The 23417-nt window shown below is 41.1% G+C and overlaps 1 protein-coding gene across 2 annotated transcripts; it reads left to right on the top strand.

Moving 5' to 3' along the window:
* Nucleotide 1: 1 nt before the first annotated feature.
* On the top strand, nucleotides 2–23263 carry LOC126050677 (SERTA domain-containing protein 2-like). 2 transcript variants are annotated; one of them, XM_049828866.1, is made up of 5 exons: nucleotides 2–1224; nucleotides 2634–3274; nucleotides 4189–4467; nucleotides 11480–11608; nucleotides 19602–23263. In XM_049828866.1, the coding sequence occupies exons 4-5, from the start codon at nucleotides 11550–11552 to the stop codon at nucleotides 20455–20457; spliced, it is 915 nt and encodes a 304-aa protein (XP_049684823.1). In that variant the 5' UTR covers nucleotides 2–1224; nucleotides 2634–3274; nucleotides 4189–4467; nucleotides 11480–11549; the 3' UTR covers nucleotides 20458–23263. The 2 variants fall into 2 exon arrangements, with proteins under 2 accessions (XP_049684823.1, XP_049684822.1); XM_049828865.1 differs by lacking the exons at nucleotides 2–1224; nucleotides 2634–3274; nucleotides 4189–4467 and adding an exon at nucleotides 8299–8443 and having other exon boundaries at nucleotides 11480–11598.
* The last annotated feature ends 154 nt before the right edge of the window (nucleotides 23264–23417 follow it).

Here is a 23417-nt window from a genome sequence, read left to right as displayed (position 1 = left end):
TTCAGAGGAAAGGGATAGATCAAGTACAGTGTATGATTTTGTTATAAAATGACAAATATTTACCTTCACAAGCTGGTACTGGGGAAGAGGCCTGAACTAGCAGGGAGGTGGAGGAGGGGGAAAAGATTGATTGGTTTCTGGAATGCATTAGCATTGGTTGTGCCAGGGGAAGACATCCACCAGTAACTCAGTTGTTTTCTGTAGACCCGAACCAAGCAAGTTGCTGAACGTGAAGTGAATACCTTTATGCATCTGACAGACTCTGCCTTCCCACAAGTGACCTCACCTACTACACACTATCCTTTTCAGATTCTCAAACCCCTAAAAAGGGGAGGGTGGGGGCAGGGGGGTGTTAAGGACACTCCAGTGTCACCTTCACAAAAGGAGACCACTGAGCTTATGGTTTCAACCAGTGCTTTAGAAGCATCTGGTTTGGGGAGAAATGGTACCACTTTGCTAAATTTTTCAAACTTGATAGTTTAATACATATTAGCTTAGTTGCATTAAACCATGCAGTCAGTGTGAGTCTTTAGTGAATTTGAAAATCTTTCTTGTACTAAACTTGGCATGAGATTACCTGTAGTTGCTGTAGTAGTTAAACATTGCTTCCTCAATTAAAACTTGATTAATAACTTCTTATTAGGATGAAATAGCATATAGACACTTGGCAAATTCAGTCCATGTGATATAGCTGGACCAAAGAAGCATGCCAATACTACATGTCTTAATAGAGATATAATGGAAAGGTGTTGCAGTAGTACATCCTGCTTCAGGAGGATATGAATGTTGATGTGAACTGTCATATCTCACAGTGAAACGACAATCTGTTTTATTTGTCACTGTTTGTTGTAGTATCAGAGATTGCTGCAAAATTCTAAATCCACAGGAAATTTTTCTTTATGCTTTTCTGTGTGTGAATAGGTCCACTGAATCGGACAGCAGATGCCTTAGTGTAAAGCGGAAAGCCAGGCAGTTTCAAAGTTTTATAAAGGGAACATTAGCATTGAGTTGAATAACTAAAAGTCTTCTATCCCTCTGGGAAAGTTCTCCAAAACTTTTCTTCTCTGAACTGTGGTTGAAAACCCACAGGTTTGAACAACTGTGGGTGTTCCCCTCTGCTCCCCCTTAATCTCCATTTTCATTGAATGAGCAATTGCATGCTAATGTATCTAAAAAGATGCTCTCCCCCTGCCTCCTTAGTGGGCATCAATCTCCATGTTACAGGTAGGAATTAGTATAATTTGTTCATAACTCTTAAACTGAATGTGTCAAATGCATGTGTGTGTATCTGTATCTCTGTGTACAAACCATCTAGCTGGGTGCATTCCTCTACTGAGGAAGCTATGCCTAGTTAGAGCAATTTGTAGAGACTACTTGGCTTAACGGGAAAGGTATTAGGTAAGTATGCATTTATGTAGTTAAGCATTTAAATAGAAAAACATATCCTGTTTATTATGTTCTTAAAACTTATGCCAAATCTTATGTGCTTTTACATGCCTGGTATCTTGGCTCAGGTCTTCAGCAGGTATAAGAATTTGTATTGCTGAAACTTGCACAGTCACTGCACCAAACTGATGTGTGCCTAGAACTGGTCTGACTTTGCAAGGACCAGTCAGTGCAAAATCAGCTTGTCTCCCTACTGCTTTATTGGTGTGTCTCAGTCAAATTCAGCTGCTCATGCTGGGTAGCTTCACTTCTCCTGTTGTTTTGTTGTTTTTTTTTTTTAAAAAATGAACTGTTGTGGTTTAACCCCAGCCAGCAACTAAGCCCCATGCAGCTGCTTGCTTACTCCCTCCCTGCAGTGGGATAGGGGAGAGAATCGGGGGGGGGGGGGGGGGGGAGGGAGGGGGGAGTAACACTCACAGGTTGAGTTAAAGACAGTTTAATAGGATGGAAAAGGAAGGGAAAATAATAACAGTAATAGAATATACAAAACAAGTGATGCACAATACAATTGCTCACCACCCGCTGACTGATGCCCAGTCAATCCCTGAGCCGTGGTGCCCCCTGGCCAACTTCCCCCAGTTTATGTACTGGGCATGATGTAATATGGTCTGGAATACCCCTTTGGCTCGTTTGGGTCAGCTGTCCTGGCTGTGTCCCCTCCAACTTCTTGTGCACTCCCAGCCTCTGCTGCCAGGGCAGTGTGAGAGGCTGAAAAGTCCTTTGCTTAGTATAAACACTGCTTAGCAACAATTAAAACCTCAGTGTGTTACCAACATTATTCTCATCCTAAATCCAAAACACAGCACTATACTAGCTACTAGGAAGAAAATTAACTATTCCAGCCGAAACCAGGACAAGAGCTTTATTTTCTAACTTGCTTTGTCATTTCTTTGCTAGTCCAAAAACATCTTAGTTAAATATGCATCACTTAGAGGGGAAAAATACTGTATTAACCTTTATGTATTCCTTGAGAGACATCAGAAATGATAGGGTGCCTGTAAAACAGTGAATTTTAAATTACATGTTTTGTGAACTGTTACTACAAATGGCAAGAGATACTTGCTGATGGTGGTTTTCTTAATTTCTACATATAAATGGGAAATAATTTAACTCTGTTAAATTAGGAAAGGCTTCTGTCAGATTTTGCTACCACTTCCAGCACCCTTTTTTCTTTTATGTGCTCCTAGGGAAAAGAGTCATGAAACTTGGCACGGCAGTCAATGCTGTGTCTCAAACAAGGCTGTTGGTCTGAATGACAGAACTCAGCTGTAGACTTGCACAAAAGAAAGTACTTTCAAGCAAACAGCTAACATCAGATCTGCTTTCTTCTCAGGTAACCTTGAATATCTGTCCATATCTGTTCCCTTCTGCCTCTGTGCCTGTGGTTTTATTTCTCCTCCCTTGCCACAAAATCCAGATCGCATGGAGCTTCTGAAGCTTGGGCATTCAGCAAAGGCAAGAAGTGTGAGGATCCAGGTTGCATTAACAATGGCTTGTGCACGCAAAAGCTTGTCTGCTTATCGCTCCCCTGTTTGTTTGCTGTTTGTTGGGTTTTTTTAATCCCCTCTCTCTTCTGCAGATCTGTGAGTTTATCTAGCAAAAGCTGTTGCCTGTTTCTGTGAACATAGCCATATTTGCCTGAAGGAAAAATTTGGTAAATGAAGAGGGAATCGTTTCTTTGGATGAAAAACACCTTTCCAGACTGCCTCAGAGGCGCAGCAGTGAGGGTTTCAGCCTTGAGCAGGTTAGGGATGCACATGCAAGTCTTCACGCTCACCAGGAATTACCTGTTTTCAAAGCTGTCCTTAGACCTTTTTTGAAGTCTCAGGTATGCCTGGACTGCTTTAGGAGGCATTTTAAAAAGTGTTGTTGTAAATTGACTGATAGTATAGTTTTATATTGTAATTATCAGACCATTATGGATGTCTTGTGCCTCAGAATATTGATTTGAGTGTATGACTGCTTTACAGTTCTGCAACTTACTGCATACTCCCATATAACTAAACAAACTGTCAAAAGCTAGGATGAAAAAAATAATCCATTTATTTGGTGATGTCTAGGGTAAGACAAAAATGCTTTCAAAAGTGACTTCTTTTCAAAGTGAAAGTCTGTTTATGTCTCAGGCCTAGGATGTATAGTCCCTTATGCAAAAAACCCGTGACTGATCATGACAAATTTTGATTGTTCATCAACTCTTAAATGAGTGATTTCACACTATGTGATTAATACTGAAAGTACAACACCACCACGTTCCGAAGAAATGAAATATACATCTTAGGAAAATATGTATTTTTGTCAATTTGGCTTGTTCAACTGTAAGCTTTTGCAAGGATTGTCTAAACTCCTTTTGGTGTCTCTTGCAAAGTTGACAGTTAAGATAAATTTTCCTATATTTTCAAGGAAGTTCCGCAAAGAGATGAAATCCCACTGAATAATTCAAGTTGTCAGGAAAGAGATTTACTTCAGATGTCTGTAGTGACTTGACTTTTTTTTTTTTTAAGACAGTGAAAAATACTAAAATTTCATTGTCTGACATGATTTTCATAAGTGTAGTAGCTTTTTTTAAAAAACAATTGCTCCTTTGCTTAACCAAGATTTCCCCCAAATGAGTGTTTTATGACCTGAAGAATTATTGTGGTAAATGTTGATGCATGACCAACATGTCAACAGGAAAATATAAAGCTAGAGGCAACTTTCCATTGCAGGGAAAACATTCAGTAATTTCAACTGTCATCTTTTTAGGGAAGAATAATTGAAGATACAGGTGATTACATGACTTCTTGCAAAAACAGAATTAAAAAGAAATTGTATCCACATGTCTGCTGTATTTGGAAGTCCCCTAGGAGCATGTGGGAAGTGGCAAGTAGGTACTGCAATAGTAAAATGCTGCAACAAAGCAACAGTATATTGTATTTTTCATGTGCCGATTACAGACAAGTTTTGGAGATCAAGAAAATGTAATGTAACTTCAACCTTGGCTTGTGCAAGCTTCCAAAACAGGACTTCTAAATGGAAGAGCAGGTATGTTGCTAAAAAAAGGAAACAAAAAACCACCATACACCAAAAGAGTTTTAATACTCAGAGGAGAAAAAAACAGTACTTAAATTCACTTTTCTGTGTTTAATTACTGAGACAAATGCTAGATGCGGAAAGTACTGGGTGTTGAGAGGGTTTTTTTGTCCAGTGAGCTGAGTGAAGTTTAAGATAAAACTGTTGAATGGTTATTTGTTTTAATTGAAGCCCAGTAACATGGTTTGCTTTTGTGTGTCTGCTTTGTTTGAAAGGTATAGGGAGAAAGTGCTTTTTCTTGTAAATTGTGATTCTTTTGACAAAATAGCATAATGGCTTATTTAGTACTCTGACAAATATTCAATAATGTGTTTTTTGTTGGTTTTTTTAAATTATCATCTTGAGTCACGGCTTGCTTTTTTTTTTTCTTTTTTTAAACTTGAGTAAGTGTGGGATTAGTTAGTAGTTCACAGAGGCTTTGCCACCAAAAACGGGTGGTAATACTAATCAGGCTTTTGTGCAGTAGGCACTACCCTTTCTCACCTTCTTGTGGAAGTATGGCATACATGATCATTCTGTCATTAGGCTTTAGAATAGCTAATGAATTTCAACCAAATCTGGCAGACCTCACAGTCACTACATTTTCAGAGGGATTTTTTTGGTGGTTTTTTTTTGTGTGTGGCTTTTTTTTAAGTGGGGGGGTGAAAGAAAGATCAAAAGAAAACTGCATTCTGTACTGATACACAGTAATCCAGATAAGGAAGAGACATTTATAAGTTACCAGGCATAAGACTAGCTTCAATTAGAGCTTGTACCTTAGACACAGAGGCAATTAATCACAGGCATAAATCCATAGGAAAGCAGTCTTCATTAGTTCCTGTGTTCCTGGAACTGTGTTTTTGAATAGATGCTGAAGGTAAGTAGAAGTAGCAGACCTCCAGTAATCCTTTCAGATGAGTTATATAGAGACCCTGATTGGGTTTGGGGTTGGGTTTTTTTCTGGCTCATGTGAAATTTGCTGCAAAAGCAAAAATGCTGCTCATGAGAATGGTATCCTGGCCTGCTGCGGCGAGTGTAGTCATACTGAAAGACCATGTTTAAATAAAAAAAATCGTATTGCTAAGTCCTCTGTTTGCCTCGAGGTTAAAGGCAAAACGGGAGTGTATTAAAGACTTCTAGAACATGACCTCATTTGAGAAAGTAAGGGCCTTTTAAAGAAAAGGTTTTTTGCCAAAAAAGACCTTACATGCGAGCTCAGACCTCTGAATTCTTAAGCCTGTGAGACAAGCACAGCTCCTCTAGCTTAAGAGGTGAGTTGCACGGGGCATAAACATCTCTAAGCTGAACTAGGTTCCAGTTCTCTTACATGAATCCCACTGTTGACACAAGCAAAAAAGTGACAAAAACCTTTGCAAATAACCAGTGTATTTTCTTCAGTTTCTATTAACTTCTCCAAATGTTAGGCCATAAATCCAAAGTTCTAATGCACGTATTTAAACAACTCCGTGTTAATTTTTTTTTTTAGATCTTGTCAGAGCATGTATGAAACAGAACTGACCTTTCTAGAAATGCCTGCTGTAGAAGGCATGCGCACCCTTTTCTGTTAAAGAAAACAAAAATTGGTTACACAACCACTGAGTGCATTATGTTCATAATTTAGGAAAGAGTGGGGAAGGCAGGGTGACCGGTGGTGGTGTCTTTCTGAGAGGTCTGCTGACTGGGAGGAGAATGTCAGGGTGGCTCAGGTACTGCATTAAATCCCTGTAGCTGTAGAGAGGAATGAATGGTCTGCTGTACCAGTGCTACGGGGTTGCCTGGAGAACGTATAGTTTTGGCCAACAGGGGTCAAGTCTAGAAAACCTAATTTTTGCTCAAGTTATTAAAACACTGTAGTGGTGCTGCTGGTTGAATTACCGCTTTATATGCTGCATTAGACATCATTCCAGATCGGTCCTTTCTACAACAGCTACCTTTGTACGCCTATCCTGTATCTGTTCCTCGGAGATAATCCCTGGCATATGGCAGGGGTCGGTCCTGGTGCGATGCTCCTGGTTGTCCCTGGTTGACTTGAGCAGACAGAAGAACCCTGAACCTCTTAGAATTACTTTTCCACTAAAGGCACGGTATTGGGGGCGGGGGGGATATTTGGTCCACTCCTTCCCGGCTGCCACCGGTCCCCCACTCGCACTTGGTGCAGCAGATGGACCGTGGGGGTAGGGGTGTCACCCCTCAGCCTTTCGGGGAGGCATCCTCCTCTCCGGCAGCGTGTCAAAAAGGATTCATTAATGCTTCTTGCGGCAGCACTCGCTCCCCTTCTGTGCTCCGTGACCCCCGGCAGCGAGGTCAGAGCACAGCTGTGGCCCCGAATCGGTGGCGGCAGGCTGCAGGAGAGAGGTGGTCTGGAGAGATGTCCCCTCGCCGCCGGCGATGGGTCCTGCGGGGCTCCGCTGCGGATTTCTGTGCCTCTCTGCCCTTCGCCCCTTCCTCGGGGTCACGGGCCCTGCGCGCTCCTACCCCTGCGCAAATGCCTGTCAGGAGGCACGGGGGTTAAAATCTGTTGGGCCTGAGGGGCTCCAGCCAAACATCGGTTTTCTTGAGCTGAATAATCGCAGAAAGCAACTGATCTTTCATCGGAGTTGTAGTTCATCACCACCAGACAACCGCAAGTGTTTCTGTAGTATTTATTAGACCAACACGCAATCTGTGTGTGAATTTGCTCTGCGCCTGCGTTCCGCGTAGGAAGAACCCGTCTGCGCCAACGTGCTCGATTTTTGTTTGGTTTTACTGTCCTGCAGATCAAACCAAACCCATCTCCGAGAGAGCTGAGCAGCTTTTTGGGGATTCATCAGGTAACCCACGGTAGGGTTCGACAAAGGCTCAAAATCAATCTTTACAAATACTTAAATGTCAGATTTTGAAATCAGGTTTGCGCACACACTTGTGCCAATATAACTTGATTACGCAAATGTCTCTGGAAAGCAAATACGAGAGGTTTGAGCATGGCCAAACCCGCCTCATCTTTAAAGGAAAAAAAAAAAAAAGATATCAAGTGAATATTTATGGAAGAATTTTGCAATGTTTGATGTAGCTTTATCGCTGGTCAGGAGACGCGTGCGCCTCGTTTCCCAACTGCCCTGGAAACGGGAGTTGTAGGAATGCTGCTTTATGGAGGCCCTCGCGCTTCCTCTTATTTAAATTTGGCAATTTCGGTCAGAGACCGACTGCGAGTTATAACCAAAAAAAAAAAAAAGAGAAAAAAAAGAAAAAAGGCGGAGGGGGTGGGTGTTGCAGGGCTCGGGTCAGGGCTGGCCGGTCCCTCCGCGGGGTGGGGGGGGGGGGGGTTTCAAGCCCCGACGTGCGCGGCAGCACCGCCGCCGCCGGGGCCCCCGCCGGCCCCGGGGCCTGGGGCGCGGGGCCCTGCCCTGCCCGCGCGCTCCGCCTCTCCCCCCCACACCCTTCCGCCCCCCCCCCCCTTCCCCCCACCGCCTCCGTCGTCAGCGGCACCCGCGCCGCGCGGGCGGGGCCGCCTCCCGGAGCGCCGCGCCGGGGGACGGGGGACTCGGCGGCGCCCGTCTTCCGATTGGGCGAAGCCGGCGCGCGGCCCCGCCCTCCTTAGCTCTCCTAGCTTTCTCATTGGGCGGTGCACCGAGGCCAGTCGGAGCCCAGCCCCCCCCGCTCGTCGGCCAGTGAGAAAATGGTTGCTGGGCAGGTTGAAAGGGCCGCTGGCCAATGGGAAGGCGGCCAGCTGGCGGGCGCTGTGCGCGCAGCCCCCCCCCCTCCCCTTACACCCACCCCCCCCCCCGCCGCTTCTGTGGGTGCCGCGGGCGGAGGGAAGGGCGGAGCGGAGGCTGCCGGGGCCCGGCGGGGGTGGCGCTCGCCTCCGCCTCCTCCCGGTCGGAGTCCCAGCCCCGCCGAAGGGAGCCCGGCCGGCTGGCTAGGGAGGGCACGGCAGGCTGCGAAGAGAACGGGGGGCTTCCTCCGCTCCCAGGTGGGGCCGCCGGGCAGGGTCGGGGTCGGGTCGGGCCGGGCCGGGCGGCGGCTCTGAGGGAAGGCGCCGTGAGGGGGGCAGGGGGCGGGAGGGCAGCCCCTACCCTCCGCGGGCGTGGGGCTGGCGAGCCTGTGCGGGCAGGGAGGTGGGGGGGGGGGCAGTACGGGGTGCGGAGGGACGGTTGGGCACGGCGGCCGGCCGCGGCGGGGGCGGTCGGGAGCCCCCTGAGGGGGCAGGGGGCCCTGGCCGGGGGGAGGGGGGGGGGGGGCAGGGCGGGGGCCGGGCTGGAGCGCGGGGACGGGGTGGCGGAGACAGGTGGGGAGGGCTGGCGGCAGGGGGGAGCCCCGAGGAGTTACGGCTGGGTCCGGGGGTGCGGGGCGGGGTGGTGGGGGAGAGCGGCCGGGTCTGGGGAGGCCGGCGAGCAGGGCGCCGGGAGCGGGGACCGCGGTGGAAGTTGTTAGCGCAGTTATAATTAGCTTGGCCGGGGTCTCTGGTAAGCTGGGGAGGAGGAAGGGGGAGGAGTGTAACTTTTCGCAGCTCGGGAAGCCCAAGGTTGTCTCTGGTTACTGCTGCCCGCCGCCGCGGGGGGAGGCGCGGGCGGGCGCCTGCAGGAAGTACCAACTAGTCTCCTTCCACAAAGGCCAAATGGTGGCAGGCTCCCTTGGGTTGTATTAGTACTTGTGCACTCGCAGGAGTGGCTGCGGGGAGGGTGGCAGGAAGGAGGCTTTGCCTGAATCGCAGCTTTTTAATTCTGGCACTCGTGATCGCTGCCTCTTGAGAGTTGCGACTTGTGTGTTTGCTGCAGCTACATTTTTAATAGCAGGTTTTGTTCGTCTCGGTAAACGCGTACGTTAGCCTGAACTACAAGCAGGCGGATAAGACTGGAGGGGCATAAGCTTGGGCTCCTTTATGCATATCGTAAATTCATCTCTCTGAGAGACGCAGTTAATAATTTCTGCCCTAGATAGGCCTGGAATTTTTCAAACTATGCTGGAACAGTTCATTTTCAAAAACATAGGTAGGAGCCCTGTGCAGTAGTTTTCTACTTTGTTTTTGATTCAGCTAAGATTCTTTAGTTCAGGCGTCTAACTGCAATGTGGAAAATACCATTAACGTTGAAATGAATGCTCTAATCTCAAATTTCTGAAGTGACCCGTAAACGGGCACTAGGAAACTGCGAGGGAAGATGGTGAAAAAGAAAGAAAAAAAAATTTACTGGGCATATAATTCATAGTGATTTACAGCTACTGTGTGTCTTCTATAGGTTTTTTTAACAGACTGTAAAAACTAAACCTAGCAACCTTACCTCTGTACTTCTTCCTGACACTCGTGTGAAATCATACAGGGGAAAAATCATAACCTCAACAATTAATTTTGCGGGAGTCCTTTAAAGTATATAATAAAGGAATTAAATTTGATAATTTCTTGGACTTCAGCTCCTTCTACTAGCAAAGGGGTGGGACTTCTAAAATACGATTAGAAGTATTAATTTTTTACCAAACGCTTTAAGCTTTTTTTTAACTAAGGTGCTGAAGTCTGAAACTCTTCAACATTTTAGTATGCTTGTTAGCTTTTTTTAGGATTCTTTAATGCTAAAAAGACTTCACATTCTAAAACGTTTGTTCTTTTATATTCATTGTATAGAAAATGCAATGAATGTACATCTCCCCCTGTGACCTAACAAGTACACTTTAATAAACCTCAGTAGTGACCTTCTGAAGTCCTGCTATTTCAAAGCAAATAGGTTATGAATCTGCCCGTGTCTATTTGTTTTTATATTTTTATTTACAAATAGCATGGGTCTCCTTATGATGGGCAAGAAGTCAGCTTCTAGAAGGGGGAGGGAGATATCAGTGTGTCTATTGCTGTGGGTTCGATTTGGCATTCTCGTGTCATGGGCATTTTACTGCTGTTTTACTACGTCTTTACAGTTCTGAGATCTGTAAACGGAGGAGCCCTTTGCTAGCATCAGGTTATGAGTTGCTATGTAAGATCAACTGTATTTGTTTACTTGTCTGTCTAAATGTAAGACTGCCTTTCACTATGTATTATTTTAAGATTTGTAAAATAATGTATGAACTCTGGATCACGAAGGACTGTATTTATCTGGATAAGTACTGATCCTTGCTCTTGTGGTAAATTTGTGAAGTAATTGTGCTGTAGTTGGGGTGCATGTGTCTGTGTGTGTATGTATGTATATTGTACACAAAGAAACATGTTAAATACAATCCAGGTGGTAGGCTGTTAGCCTGTATAAGGGCTTTAATTCTTGGAATTAAAAAAACTTTGATTCTTCAGCTGAAGTTGAGACCTCAACAGCATGGATCATGCAGTTCCCTCCACATCTCCTGGCCTCGTCTGTAGTTTACTGTCACTTCAGCCTTTTCACATTTCCCAGGGTTTCCAGTGCCTTGATCTATTCCATTATTTAATCTATGTGGTGTCTTGCCAAACTGCAGATGTTGCTTTATCAGGGTTTTGACGAAAATGATGCCACACTGAATATTATGTGCAATCATAGGACATCCTGCCAGCTATCTTCTCATGTTGGTTTTGTGTGTGCTGAAGATGAGGGAAGTTAGGGAATTCAATAAAAATCTTAACTGCTTTCGTAGCCTGTAAATGTTAGGGGATAATTCTGGAATGTACTTCTTTACAGTTCATGAAATTGTGTCTCCTGATACGAGATTTCTGAGATGCTTACTACTGTAGATTGGTGTTCACTAAGCTGAAGAAGTATCAATGCAAGTTCTTATCCTAAAGCTTAACATTTGGAGGATCAGCGTTCTATTCTGTAGTATTAATTTATGAAAGATAGTTTCCACATTTTATGCGTTCATAGGTGGAACTGTTAGGTCCTCTTATTTCAGTGTATTCACGAACTTCAGGGGTTTTTATTCAGTTTAACTGTTTTAATAGGATTTAGCACAAATAATTTTAAAAGTTGTGTTGAATTGTGTGCTTAATACTTCTGCTTTAAAAAAAAAATCACATAGTAATGAAATACTCTGTTTGTTTTGGTTTTTTCCCATTAAGTCACATCATCCTACCTCGGTGGATGGCTTGGCCTCTTGAATAGTTCAGGACCCTTGGATGACCACACTTTATGCAAGATCTGGAATCTTCCTGCCTGGACTCCTTTCTGTTTTCTGAGGGTAACTATTTGTATGTTGTTATGAAATCATATCTTACGTGCATAGCGCGTGTTGTGATAATCAGCTGTAGATGTTATTTTTGTGGGTTGGAATGGTAAACTGAAAAATAATTTTTAGAAGTGGGCTATATAATATAAAGTGAAGTTCTTTAGGCTTATTCAATAGTATAAGCTCTTTGGTTTTAATATTCTGAATTTGCAGTACTTGTTTTTTTCCCTTTATCAGGAGGAAGTATTATAATGTAACAAAGAATTTAGTATTGTCATAGGATCACATTTCTTGGAAATTTAACTAAGACCTCAGTCTTACAGCAAGGTCCACTGTTCAGCTGCTGAAATTGACTGTTACAGTCTTGTGAGGAGAAGGCATTTTGGATACGGAAGAAGAGTTGTTGTGTGCTACTATGTTAGAGAAAATTTAAAATGATTTCTGATTTGGTTATTGATAATTATTTACCTAAATATCCCATACAGAGGGCTAGAGTAAATGCATGGTCCTCTATCAGGAAAAGAGAGAACTTCCTTTTTTTTCTTGGTTGCTTTTACTGTTAATGGTCTGATTTTTCTGTTAAAGTATGGGCATGCGGATTTGATAAGGTTAATAAGCTATAACTTTTGTTATTAATAGATCTTTATTTAGACACTGTAACCCTGATGTAGGTGAATACATCCAGTATCTCTGTATTTGAAGTAAATAGATACTGTAAAGAAAACTGAGAACTGTTCAGTTGATTAGAACAAGCTGTGTCATCGCGTTTGCAGTTCTGATGATCATCGGTCTCTCCAGTGAGATACTTTGGAACCGTGGTGGTTTGGTTCTTGCTGTTTGGATTCCTTTATGTTCTCATTTAATTACAGTTTAGTTTTACTATGGGAGCTTCTAGATTTAGTAACTCTTGATCGTGTGTTAGCTTTTGCTAACTACTATTGATCCTTAGTTTAAATGATTCTGGGCCTTTCTTACACTAAAAAAAAAAATAAATAATCCACTCAAAATTCCTGGAAAAAATCTGCTAAACACACACTCATAAAAAATATACGTGAGCTTTATATGTAAATGTGGAACTAAATACACAAGCTTAGAGGGGGAGAGGAAGAAGAGTGGCAGGGGTTTCGTTTGTTTTAAGGATGGAAGTTTTTCTTTACCTAACACTGGTACTGCCTCAGCAGCTTTCTATATTAGCCTCTAATGATACATACAAGCTTCTGAGAATACAGTTCACGTACTGTTGTAAACAGCCCTGATCCACTTGTGGAAGGTACACATCCTAACAGAGGAGTTTCTTCTCCAGAGTGAAATGTTGTGCTCTGAAACTTAGCTGCGGTAGTTTGTAAAGCAAAGCTCTTACCAGTGCTTTATGTAGTAAAATGGGAGTAAGGAACTTGGGAAGATGTCCTTTAAGTGCAGGAATTTTCCAGATCCCATTAGACATAACATAAACAGGTTGGTGGGGGGGCTTCAAACTAACTTTTAAGTCAAGGTAAAACTACTCCCAAGTGCTTTGTAAACATCATTTCAGCTCCTAAAATACGAGTGTATGATACGTATTTATTCTCTACTTCCACAAATAGTGAAGCGACAGTGGGAAGGTTTTGAATTCCAGCCTAATTCTGTGCTAGACTCGGTCTTCCTCTCATTCCTTTCCTCTACTTAATGAATACTATTCAGCCTACTCTTATTTTCAAAATGTGGGAAAGGATGTTAGGCACATCCATAGGTGTGGGGGTTTTTTTCTGTGTGGTTTTGGGGTTTGGTGTTTGGAGGTGGGTGTTGTTTGGTTGGGGTTTTTTAAGTCTGAACAGTAGCATATCTTGGTTCTGTGTTCCAAGTTGCTTTAGTAGTAACAGACTTAAGTGTCCTGACTTAGCTCAGGATTTTGGTGACTAAAACATTGACATTAATTCTCCCTTCTTTGAGCAGCTATTTTCTGGTCGTTTCTAACTCCTGTAAAGAAGTTGTTACATAGGAGTTTAGGTATGGGATTAAGCTGGTAGGACTGCACTCCTCCCTGTATGTGCGCTTTTAGCCACTTGTGCCTTCTCCAGCAGTTACTCATCTCTGCTAAACTGGGGCAGGGCTGGGGGTGGTGGGGAGGCAATGAACTTAAATACATTTTTGTGTATTTTAAAGTGTCTTCAGTTCCAAATTACTTTTTACTTTGGTGTTTTCTAAGTTATTTAATCCTTCTTCACTCGCTTCCTCTTAATTTTTGCTATCGGCCAAGGTGTGATGTTATGGGGATCTCCAATGCTTGCTGATGACACCAGCTCAGATACACTGTTCTGTGTTGTCTGACAGCTTACTGTGTTACGTAAGTCATGTTCAAGTGATCAGTGTTAAGTCCGGATGGGAGAAAGGATTTACACTGTGTCTGTTAACTGTACCTTCAGCCTTACCTTTTTCTTGTGCAGCTTCTTATACATGGAATACAAGTCAAGAGCCAGTCCACCACTTAAAACTATTAATGAAGTTGTGTTGCCTAAGCTGAAATGTATGTTGGATAGGGGAAGGATTGTAATTCAAAATAGTGTGCAGCATACATCAAATAATTCTGGGAAATAACCGTAACTGTGGGGATGTTTGTCTTCCTTTGCACTTCCTGCAGATAGATGTGTGCTTGTGAAATGTGTGTTCATGGAAGAGAGGGGAGAGCAGGAAATCAGGTTATCAATCGGCTTTGGTCTGTCACTAGGATGTTTACAATCCAAAGAGACTTCTGTCTGTTTTTATTGTTACATGTTTTCTACAGTTATGAGCCAAAGGAGACTTTGAAAGGGAAATACCCAAATTAGAACAGTAAGGAGCCTCTAATTTTGATTTTAATACTTAAGTTGTGTTACTGAAAACGAGACGGGCAGCTTTCACTTACGAGGTGCTTACAACTATTCAAATACAGTATTTCTGTCCTACCAGAAAAGTGATTTTTCACTTTGGGACAGTCTCGGGCTGAAAAATGCAACATTGTGGCTGTATGAAAAGCAAGTCTGAATTTAATAATATCCTAAAAAGAAAAGCCAGAAGGGACCACTATCAATGAAATGATTTTGACCTGCATAGCACAGGCCAAGTATTTTATTGATGGTCTTGCTATTTAAACATACTCTTTAATGGTAAATGAATAACTCTTGTGTAGTTGACTATAGTGCTTGTTTTGTGCATGAAAACTTCATGTTCAGACAATACTAGCTGTGGCAGTCAGGTTTTATATACTAATGTTTTCTGAACCTTTTCTTTACCAAAAATTAAAGCTCTGTGTGGTTCTGAGTTCTAAACATTGTTTAACTTGCTCTTAAAACCTTTTTTGGAAGGTGAGGAAGAGAAAATTAAGAAGTAGTTTGCCCAGATAGAAGTAATTGAGGGTTTTCACATGCTGCGTTCTTCTTTGTGGCTGTTTCCAGCTGTATTTCCTAACCATGTGTCGGTGGCAGCTGCACTGCACTATCAGACCCTGTGACAGATGGAGCTGTGTTTTTCCTCTGAAATGGTGGCACGAGTCCTGTATTGTCCACAACGCATCGCAATGTGAATTTTTCTTGGTAGCCTGGAACGTTTCTTCTGAGTAGCTGCACACTCTGACCAGGCCTGTTTGTTTGGTATTCTGTGTGGATTTGCCAACGAGGGACGTGCCTGTTCTCTCCCAAGTTTTTTTCAAACCCTGTATGGTGTAGGATTACAGTGCATGGATGCTTCCCATCTTAGCAGGGAGGAGTTTCTATGAAATGTCCTCCATGGAACTGGAAGAACTGAGGAACACGCTGTCAGAGGCAGAATTTCTGTGTAGTCTCCTTCGTAGTTCAGTGACATGGATGGAGAGTTTGGCGCTCCTAAACATTGAGTTCACTTTGCTTCCTTTTCTCTATATCTGCAAAATAATTTTAATTAAGAAAGCATTCTGCCATAAATGGCCCGTGGCTCAGTTTGCATTACTATAATGAGAGAAGATGAGAAAATGCAAGAAAAAAAAATCCTGAGATATAGTGTGGTTCCTCATTGTTCTTTTTTTTTTCCATGACAAAAGATTCTAAAATAGAGCATCTGAACTCAAAAAAAAATTTTGTTGTTGAATTTTTAAGAAAAAGTTCAAGAGAAGGGTGACTTCCAGCTTGCTTTATTCTTTTATTATTGAACAGCTTTGTATACATCTCACATTTGAAGTTGGCGTAAACTTTAATTTTTGTTCAGTTTATTTACTTACAAATTACAGAGTTATCAGATTGGCACAGTCCAAAATCCTGTTACTTGATCCAGTTTTTTGAGATCCGAGTAGGTTCCTGGAATTAGGCTGGAGTAAGGAGAGTGCAGTTTCTAGTCACTCTTTGTGTTTTAGTATGCCCAACTTGTGCTTCTTTGAACTGGCTGTGCTGTTCTGTCATCTGATTGAAAGGACTGAGAACTGTGCAGCGATCACTCAGTAATACAGGATTGTCTGGGCATAGTAGCGTGGATTTTTGTGTGGACTTCTGTTTGTTTTCCTTAGTACCAAAAATTGAAGTGGGGAGAGCACTGCATAATTAAATAATGTCATCAACATCTTATATTGCAAAGTAATGCTATCAAAAGAGAGCATTTGACCGCTGTGTGAATTTTGGGGTTGGAATGTGTGTGTTAATACGCAGTGCTACAAAAGGACAAGTTACTTAGAAAATATGGAGTAGTTTAAGGATATGACCCTGTCAGAAATTCTTGTGCTAGAAAGTAAAGCAAAAAGCCTGATAAAATGTAGATTAGCTGGTAACAAAGGGGCTTTGTATCTTTTGTAGGTCAGCAGCTGAGTGTGTTTGACAAGAACTGAAATTTAATGTCTCCTGTAGCAACCATGACACTAGTCATTTTTAAATCCACTGTACCAGTGGTACTCTGGTTTTCATTAGCCTTTTCCAAATTTTTATGTAACCTCTGAAGTCATCTAGCTTCTGGAGGGAGACTTAGGGATTCTTGCAGTTAGGCAAAAATCATACTAAACAGGGAGAATTTCTAAAATATAAGATAGGACTATGTTTGTGTACTTAAGAAACAATAAAAAAATCTTTAACATCTAGAGAGTGGGGAGTCTTAAGCAGAAACATTTGAAGTTGGAGCAAATAATGTTTCTTGCACTTCATTTTTATTGTTCAGAGTGCTGTTGTGCTCAAGCTTTGTTACATATTTCTAGAATGTTCTGGAACAAATTTTATGAAGGAAAATTGAGGAATGAAAAGGAGGGTGTCTGCATATATGAGCATGGAATATTTAGTCTAACTACTGTATGAATTTAAAAACCATTTCATTTTAAGTTGTTTTTGTGAAATTATATATTCTTGCCTATGATAGTTAGCTTGCTCTTTAAGCTTGCTTACAGAATTTAAATACTAGCACATTTTTGAGATATTAGAAATCAACATTATTTAATTCAAATAGATAAGCCTAGTATTTCCTGTGTGTCTAACAAAGTGTAAATACATATTTTATAATATATTAAAAGCAGTAAATCGTCAAAACCAAGCATTCTGAACATATAAAATGTTAAATTACTGTTCCTTCTATGTTCTTAATTTTGTTCGCTTGTGAGTGAGTTTTGGTCTGCTTTAGTTTAGTGGAGAGAAAAAAACAAACTAGTGTGCAGTGTATGGGAAGGATGGTGCTTAGTGAACAAATAGCCATTTTGATGTATATTTTTATTCTTTATGGTAATGGTATGGGGTAATGCCTTAGGTAGTACACAAAACTTAAATGCTACTTAAAATGGAGAGTTAATAATTTTATTCTGAGTTTTCCAGGATTTGCAGACACTATTTGTCTTTGTGATATGTTATGAATTGGTGTGTTTAGCAACAGCTTTACTATAAAGTCCTGCATAATTGTGATTTTTCCATAGATTGTGTCTAAAATTATTGGTTGCCGACAGTGTTGTCAATAGTTTGAGGATGCCTGACAGACACACGCACACTGCCCCTGAAAATACTTTCTATTATTATATTTGGTGCCTGAACTTTGTATCCAGGTTTCTTCTGATTTTGTTTGTAATTGAGTGCTCAGTACTGTCTGGTTCTTTTTGCTCTAAATGGAGTGCTGGAATGGGGGAGCGATATGTGATAAGTGTGGCAAGATCACCTACGTGAATAGGCACACCACATCCAGACACCTTATGTTTTTTAAAGAGATTCAGCTGGTGCTGTGGCAGTTTAGCAGAAAACTTTGGAGTAAAACAGACTTCCAAAGTTAAAAAATTGCAGCACTGGTAAAATCACAAGTAATGAAAGTTTGTTGTTGTTCTAATAGTGAATGTGTTAGTAAACTGAACTATAGGCCAAACTACTACCTGTTATGTAAAAATGCATTCTTATTACAAATATAATTTCATCCAGATATGTCCCTTAAAAAAAAAAAAAGTGGGTGTGATCGAGAAGTCTTAAACCCGAACTCCTCTAGCATCTGTCTGTTTTTTCTTGCGTGTCTTCCTGAGAAGTATGCACTGCTTGCTTACTTCCTGTTCCTCCAGAGGAGCCGAGTTCTCCAACAGTCTTGTCTAGGCAGATGGATGTAGCCATGGAACCCTGCAGTGCTTCCTACAAATCTGGAGAAATCCCAAAAGTAAAAGAGGCTTTATCCTGCTGCCTTCTCCTTGTCCCCAAAAGTCTAGCAACAGGCCAGCAGCTGGCAGCTGCGGCAATCAGCTGAGCTATTGCTGGCAGTATCCAGTGCTCACATGAAAAGGAAGCTGGGAGGCCCTCTGCAGCATGCAGGGTCTGGATCATTGTGTGTGAAGGATCTGCCCTTAATCTGCCACTGGGTGTCTAATTTATGATTGCTTAATTTTTTTTTAATTGTTTGGGAGCAAGGTGTCTGTATTCCATGGACACATCAAGATTTTACCAGTATTCCTGTGCGTGGCATACTCCTTTTCTGTGTTTATACCAGTGATTGCATAGTGCTTGTTGTCCCTAATAAAACATTTGATATTTTGAATGGTAACTGCAAAGTATCCAAGCATTTATTTGTTTGGATCACGTGTATTTTAGGTGTGCGTGCATACAGTTTTTTGTACCACAGTGTTCTAGACCTACCATATTTCAATGCAAAAGCACACAAAGCAGACTGAAAGCAACTATATTCTATTTCTTTTCTTTTAGCTGTTTATCAAAATTGGTCACTTTTAAAATGCCATTTGATAGGCTCTTGCTGGATGTCATTAGTGTTAAGTCAGTTGCAAGTTGTGAACCAGCAGCCATGAGCACCGATCATGATTCTGTGAGCTCTGTGGCCCAGCCAAATTTCCTCCCACTATTTAGCTAAACTACTAAGCTATGGAATGGATATAAGGATCCCATGGGAGGCCCTGTTGTTGGTCTTGCTGGGTGGTTCAACTGTAGTAAAACAACTTCAAGTCACCCAAGAAGAGGGAGAGAAATGAGTTCTACAGAGAGTTCTCAGAGACACTGAATGAGACATTAAGAATACCTTAATGAGAGAAAAATGGGTGTTGAAACTAGCTTTGAAATCTTACCTACTGTACCTGGGAATGAATGTTAAAATGAAAATGTTGAAATATTTTTGTATAGTTATTATAATCCTTAGTATAAGCATCAGTTTTATTTCATGTGGACATTCAGATATTTCTCATTAATTTTTGTATGCTATTAATTTAAATGGATAAGACGCTAAAAAGCTCACCTACTAAAGATTTTAAATAATGAAATTTATATTCTTATAGTAGAGTTAAAATTAAACCTTAAACCCAAAACTCTAGAAGCATATAGCTTTTTTTAAAAAACAGTTACTATATTTCTTTCATGTTTTCTCTTTAAAAAAATGATTGTTCTGAAATAATAGAGCTGGAAAGTGCATCTTCTCAGTGAAAGTAGTATCAGGTGTACGACTTTATTCTGTCTTTAAATGTTATATGTCATTAGAGTCTAAGTTAACCAATACATTGTACACTACAGACTTTTCAAAAGCGTCTGTTGAGATCTTGCAGAAGAAGTGTTAGTCTTGCCCAAGGTTAATTCATAATTTCTCTCTTTCAGGTTCATGTTGGGGAGAGGTCTAAAACGCAAGCTGAGTGACTATGAGGAGAACATGGCTGGTCTCTCGAGTGCCTTTGATTCCAGTCGAAATTTGCCATATCCACTTAAGAGGCAGTTGGTGCTTAATATGTGCCTCACCAAGTTACAGACGTACAAAATGCTGGTGGAACCGAACTTGCACCGCTCTGTCCTCATAGCCAACACAGTACGGCAAATTCAAGAGGAAATGAGACAAGAGAGTAGTCAGCAGCCAATTAATGTCTGCCCTGGCATTACTCCTAGTTCTCACAGCTACACAGGGATGGAGTCATCTGGGATTTCTCTTCAGTTGCCTTCAGGTATTAGTCAGCAAGAGTCTAACTGTTGCGACTTACGGTCTGTAGAAGACCCAATTGAAAATAGCCTGCTCATAGTTTCAGATGATGATATGTCATCTGCTATTTCATCTATTCTGAAGGATTTAGACTTTGTAGAAGATATAAGCCCGCCTACTTGTCTGGTTCCTACTGGAGATGACCAGCCAAAGTTTCCAGAAAATACTGGTCTAAAACTAGAAGATGATAGACAGGATTTGAAGGGAGCTGAATGTGTGTTTGGTTCCTTTGAGATTTCAAATTCAACTAGCTACTTGAAGGATTTGGCAATAGATGACATTTTTGAAGATATTGACACTTCAATGTATGATTCAGACTTTTGCTGCCCTCCATTAATGCCACCCAGACCACCATCTCTTGCTACAGAAGAACCATTGAAAACCTTTCCATCTTGTAATTCTTCTTCAGCAAGCAACATTCAGATATGTAGAACAGATCTGAGTGAGTTGGACCACATCATGGAAATTCTTGTTGGATCCTGATACTTGTTTTACCCAAAGATACTTATTAACTGCCACTTTCATTTGGTTTCAGGATAAAAGCCACTGGAAAAGTTGTAAAGAATTCTTTAAAACACAAACTAAAAATAATTTGTTCACAGTGGGATTTTCTAAATAATTCCAAATCTTATAAACCAAAAAAAGTGGCAGATTTTTTTTTTAAAAGAAATATTTATTTATCAGAACTGTGCAATCATCTTTTTCCTTCCAGGGTGTATGTGGAACAATAGGCACATACCCTTATCACCCCTCATGCCTCTTTCAATAAACTTTTTTATGTGCAATTTTTAATTTGTCAGAAGAATTTACATGCAAAGCAAATTTCATACGAGATGATCTTTTACAAAGCCTCCACTTTATTTTTAATATCAGAGTCTATGCCAGGTTGGCATACGTCAAGTTGCATAGTTGGATTGCGTGGATTGCAGGCGCATTACTAGAGATGGGTATATTTTAAAAATGAGATACACTTCGCTTTCTTTTGGTCAGAAAAGCAGATCAAGACACTGATCAATGAAGTCTCTTGCATTTTCTAAAGCATTCAGAACTATTTATTTTTGTAAATTTTATAGTCTTTCTACATTTTACTACGTTATTTCATCATAGTTCAAATATAATGGACTTCTAGTTGGATGTGTTTAGCACTACCTCTGAGCTGAAATGCTTTAACTCTTTCCAGTGCTTCGTCTAAGACTGCAGATCCTGTTTCTATTTTTTTTTCTGGGGGAAAGTACTTCTAACTCATTAAGCTGATCCTTTGACAGTGACCTAGCTGATTTGTGAAATCAAGGGTATTCAATGTTTAAAAACTTTTAAGTATTTACAAATGTAATTTATATGTAGATTGTGCAATTTTAACATTTTTCTGTCAGTATTATGTGCTTAGATTTTGAATAATCTTGGCGTTCTTTAAATTAAAACTTACTATGTACAGGTAGCTTTTTAATCTGTTTTGGAAAACACTGTCCTTCAACCCTGCTTTCACTACAAAGTTTAAGATGATTTTTATGTGCAATATTATTTAAAAAGATACACATTTGCATACCTGGCATTGTGGAAAGAAACGCTTCAAACTTAAAACTTCTAGCACCTTTGGAGGATACTCGAGTCAACATGTCGGTATCCTTTTAAGAAACAAAGCTGAGAACACTTCTTACTACACCAGTGCTTACTGCTTTGAATACTCCTGAAATACTCATTGATACGTGGTGAGTCAGTGCCGATGACCAAGTACCATCGTGCAGCTGTGTCTGTGGGAGCTCAGGGGTCTGACCGCTCAGATGCAGCGCCAGGGCTGGGGCCTGCGTGGGCTTTGGAAGCATCGTGGTGGTTGCTGCTGCCGATGCTGCAGATTGTACTGGGGAGGGAGGGGTGCGTGTCTATCGCAGGTGTGTATATAAGTATATATAAGCGCACTAATTAACTGAAGATGAGATTTGCAGTGAGAACTATTTCCATAAGACAGTTTGGATACTGTGTTTCAGCTTGAACTGAGGTCTGTATTGATCTTTTCTATTGTCTTCTGAACTACACACTTGCACATTAGTTTTTGGGTTGTTTTTTTATTATTTTTTAATTATAAAACTTTACTTTGTTCTTGAAAGCTGCAGCACCTGTCTTGTAAGAAAATTTGCAGTTGTAAAAGCTTTGCTTTGGTTTGTTGGTTTTGGGGGCGGGGGGTGGTTGTTGTTCTGCTGAGACTTTTCATGAATGGGGCATCGGCAGAGGAATAAAAATGTTGCCTGTGTGTTGCATCTCACAGAAGCTGAAATCCTGGCCCTGCTGAAGGGGCCCGGGTGTCACCTAGTAGTTCTAGTCTTAACTGATGCTGTGGCACACCTACCTTGTGCAAAGATCTCCATTTTTTACTGTGACTATTTTGGTTAACAGTTAGCTGCCGATACAATTTGGTATCCCAAACCAATGGAGAACCAGTTCAGGTCACATCCTCGCAGCCATCTGGGTTGTTTAGCAACCGAAGGGTATAAATGTATTTATATGCATATAATGTATTGATTCTAATATAAAACCTCTGATCTAAAGTATTTTGAATTGCTGGATAAAGGGATTTGTTTGAAGAGTGTATAAATAGTTCTTGAAGAGGTACAGCTTCAGAATGTACACAGATTGTGCATTGTGTATAGACTACTCTGGCTTTTCCTCAGCCTCTACTTTTGTATTAAAGATATGACTGAATAAATCCTTGAAATATTAAGGGCCTTCTGCACTGTGATGAAGCAGAGTTGTGGTTAAAAATGTCTTTAAATTCAGTAATGAGGGATAAAATAAAAAGACTGCATCTAATTTCTTTTTGCATTTGAAAATATGGAATGTTACTATGCAGTAAAGATATTTTGGTATGAAAATTGTATTATGTAGCAAATAGTGAATGCTTAATAAATCCACTTACTCATGTTGGAGCCCCTACAGAAACACAAGAGAAGACAACTTGCTTTTCAGCATTTACATGCTAAAGTTTTTTGTATGCTTCAGAAAAAGATTAAATTGTTGGTAGATGTTTTATCAACAATTCAAAATGCAGTTTTTGTTCAAGTGCTTGCTACAAAGCTCTGTTTCTAATTGGTTGCTTGCATCACAGTGCCAAGACCATAAGCTGGTATGTAATGCAGTTCGGTTATGTATGGAATTATGTGGAAAGGGAAGTTTAATTTTTAAATATGCACAAACTAATTTTAAAATCCTTCCATGTAAAATGAAGTTAGAGGCTAGTTGTGGTGGACCTATTTATTGTATGTTTGGAAATAAAAGCCACAGTTTTGCAGTTTAACCATTTATATTTTGAAGCCTTCAGTATTTGACTGTTTAAAAACAAAACAAAAACCCATGGTACCTTGCCACCCTTCATTTGGTCTTTTGCTCACGAAGCTGTAACATTTTCCCTAGGTTGCTGCTTTTGTACCTTCCCCCCCCCCCCCCCCCAA

Source organism: Accipiter gentilis, chromosome 25 (assembly GCF_929443795.1).
Source record: "Accipiter gentilis chromosome 25, bAccGen1.1, whole genome shotgun sequence".
Taxonomy (NCBI): Eukaryota; Metazoa; Chordata; class Aves; order Accipitriformes; family Accipitridae; genus Astur; species Astur gentilis.
The sequence above is the reverse complement of the archived record's forward strand: the minus strand, read 5'-3'. Positions and strand labels throughout refer to the sequence as shown.

Excerpts from the sequence above, each read along its gene's own strand:
- LOC126050677 (XM_049828866.1), top strand. The coding sequence starts at position 11,550 with ATGCAAGATCTGGAATCTTCCTGCCTGGACTCCTTTCTGTTTTCTGAG. Across the intron at positions 11,609-19,601 it reads TTTTCTGAGGGTAACTATTT|GTTCATGTTGGGGAGAGGTC; the intron begins GTATGTTGTTAT and ends TCTCTCTTTCAG.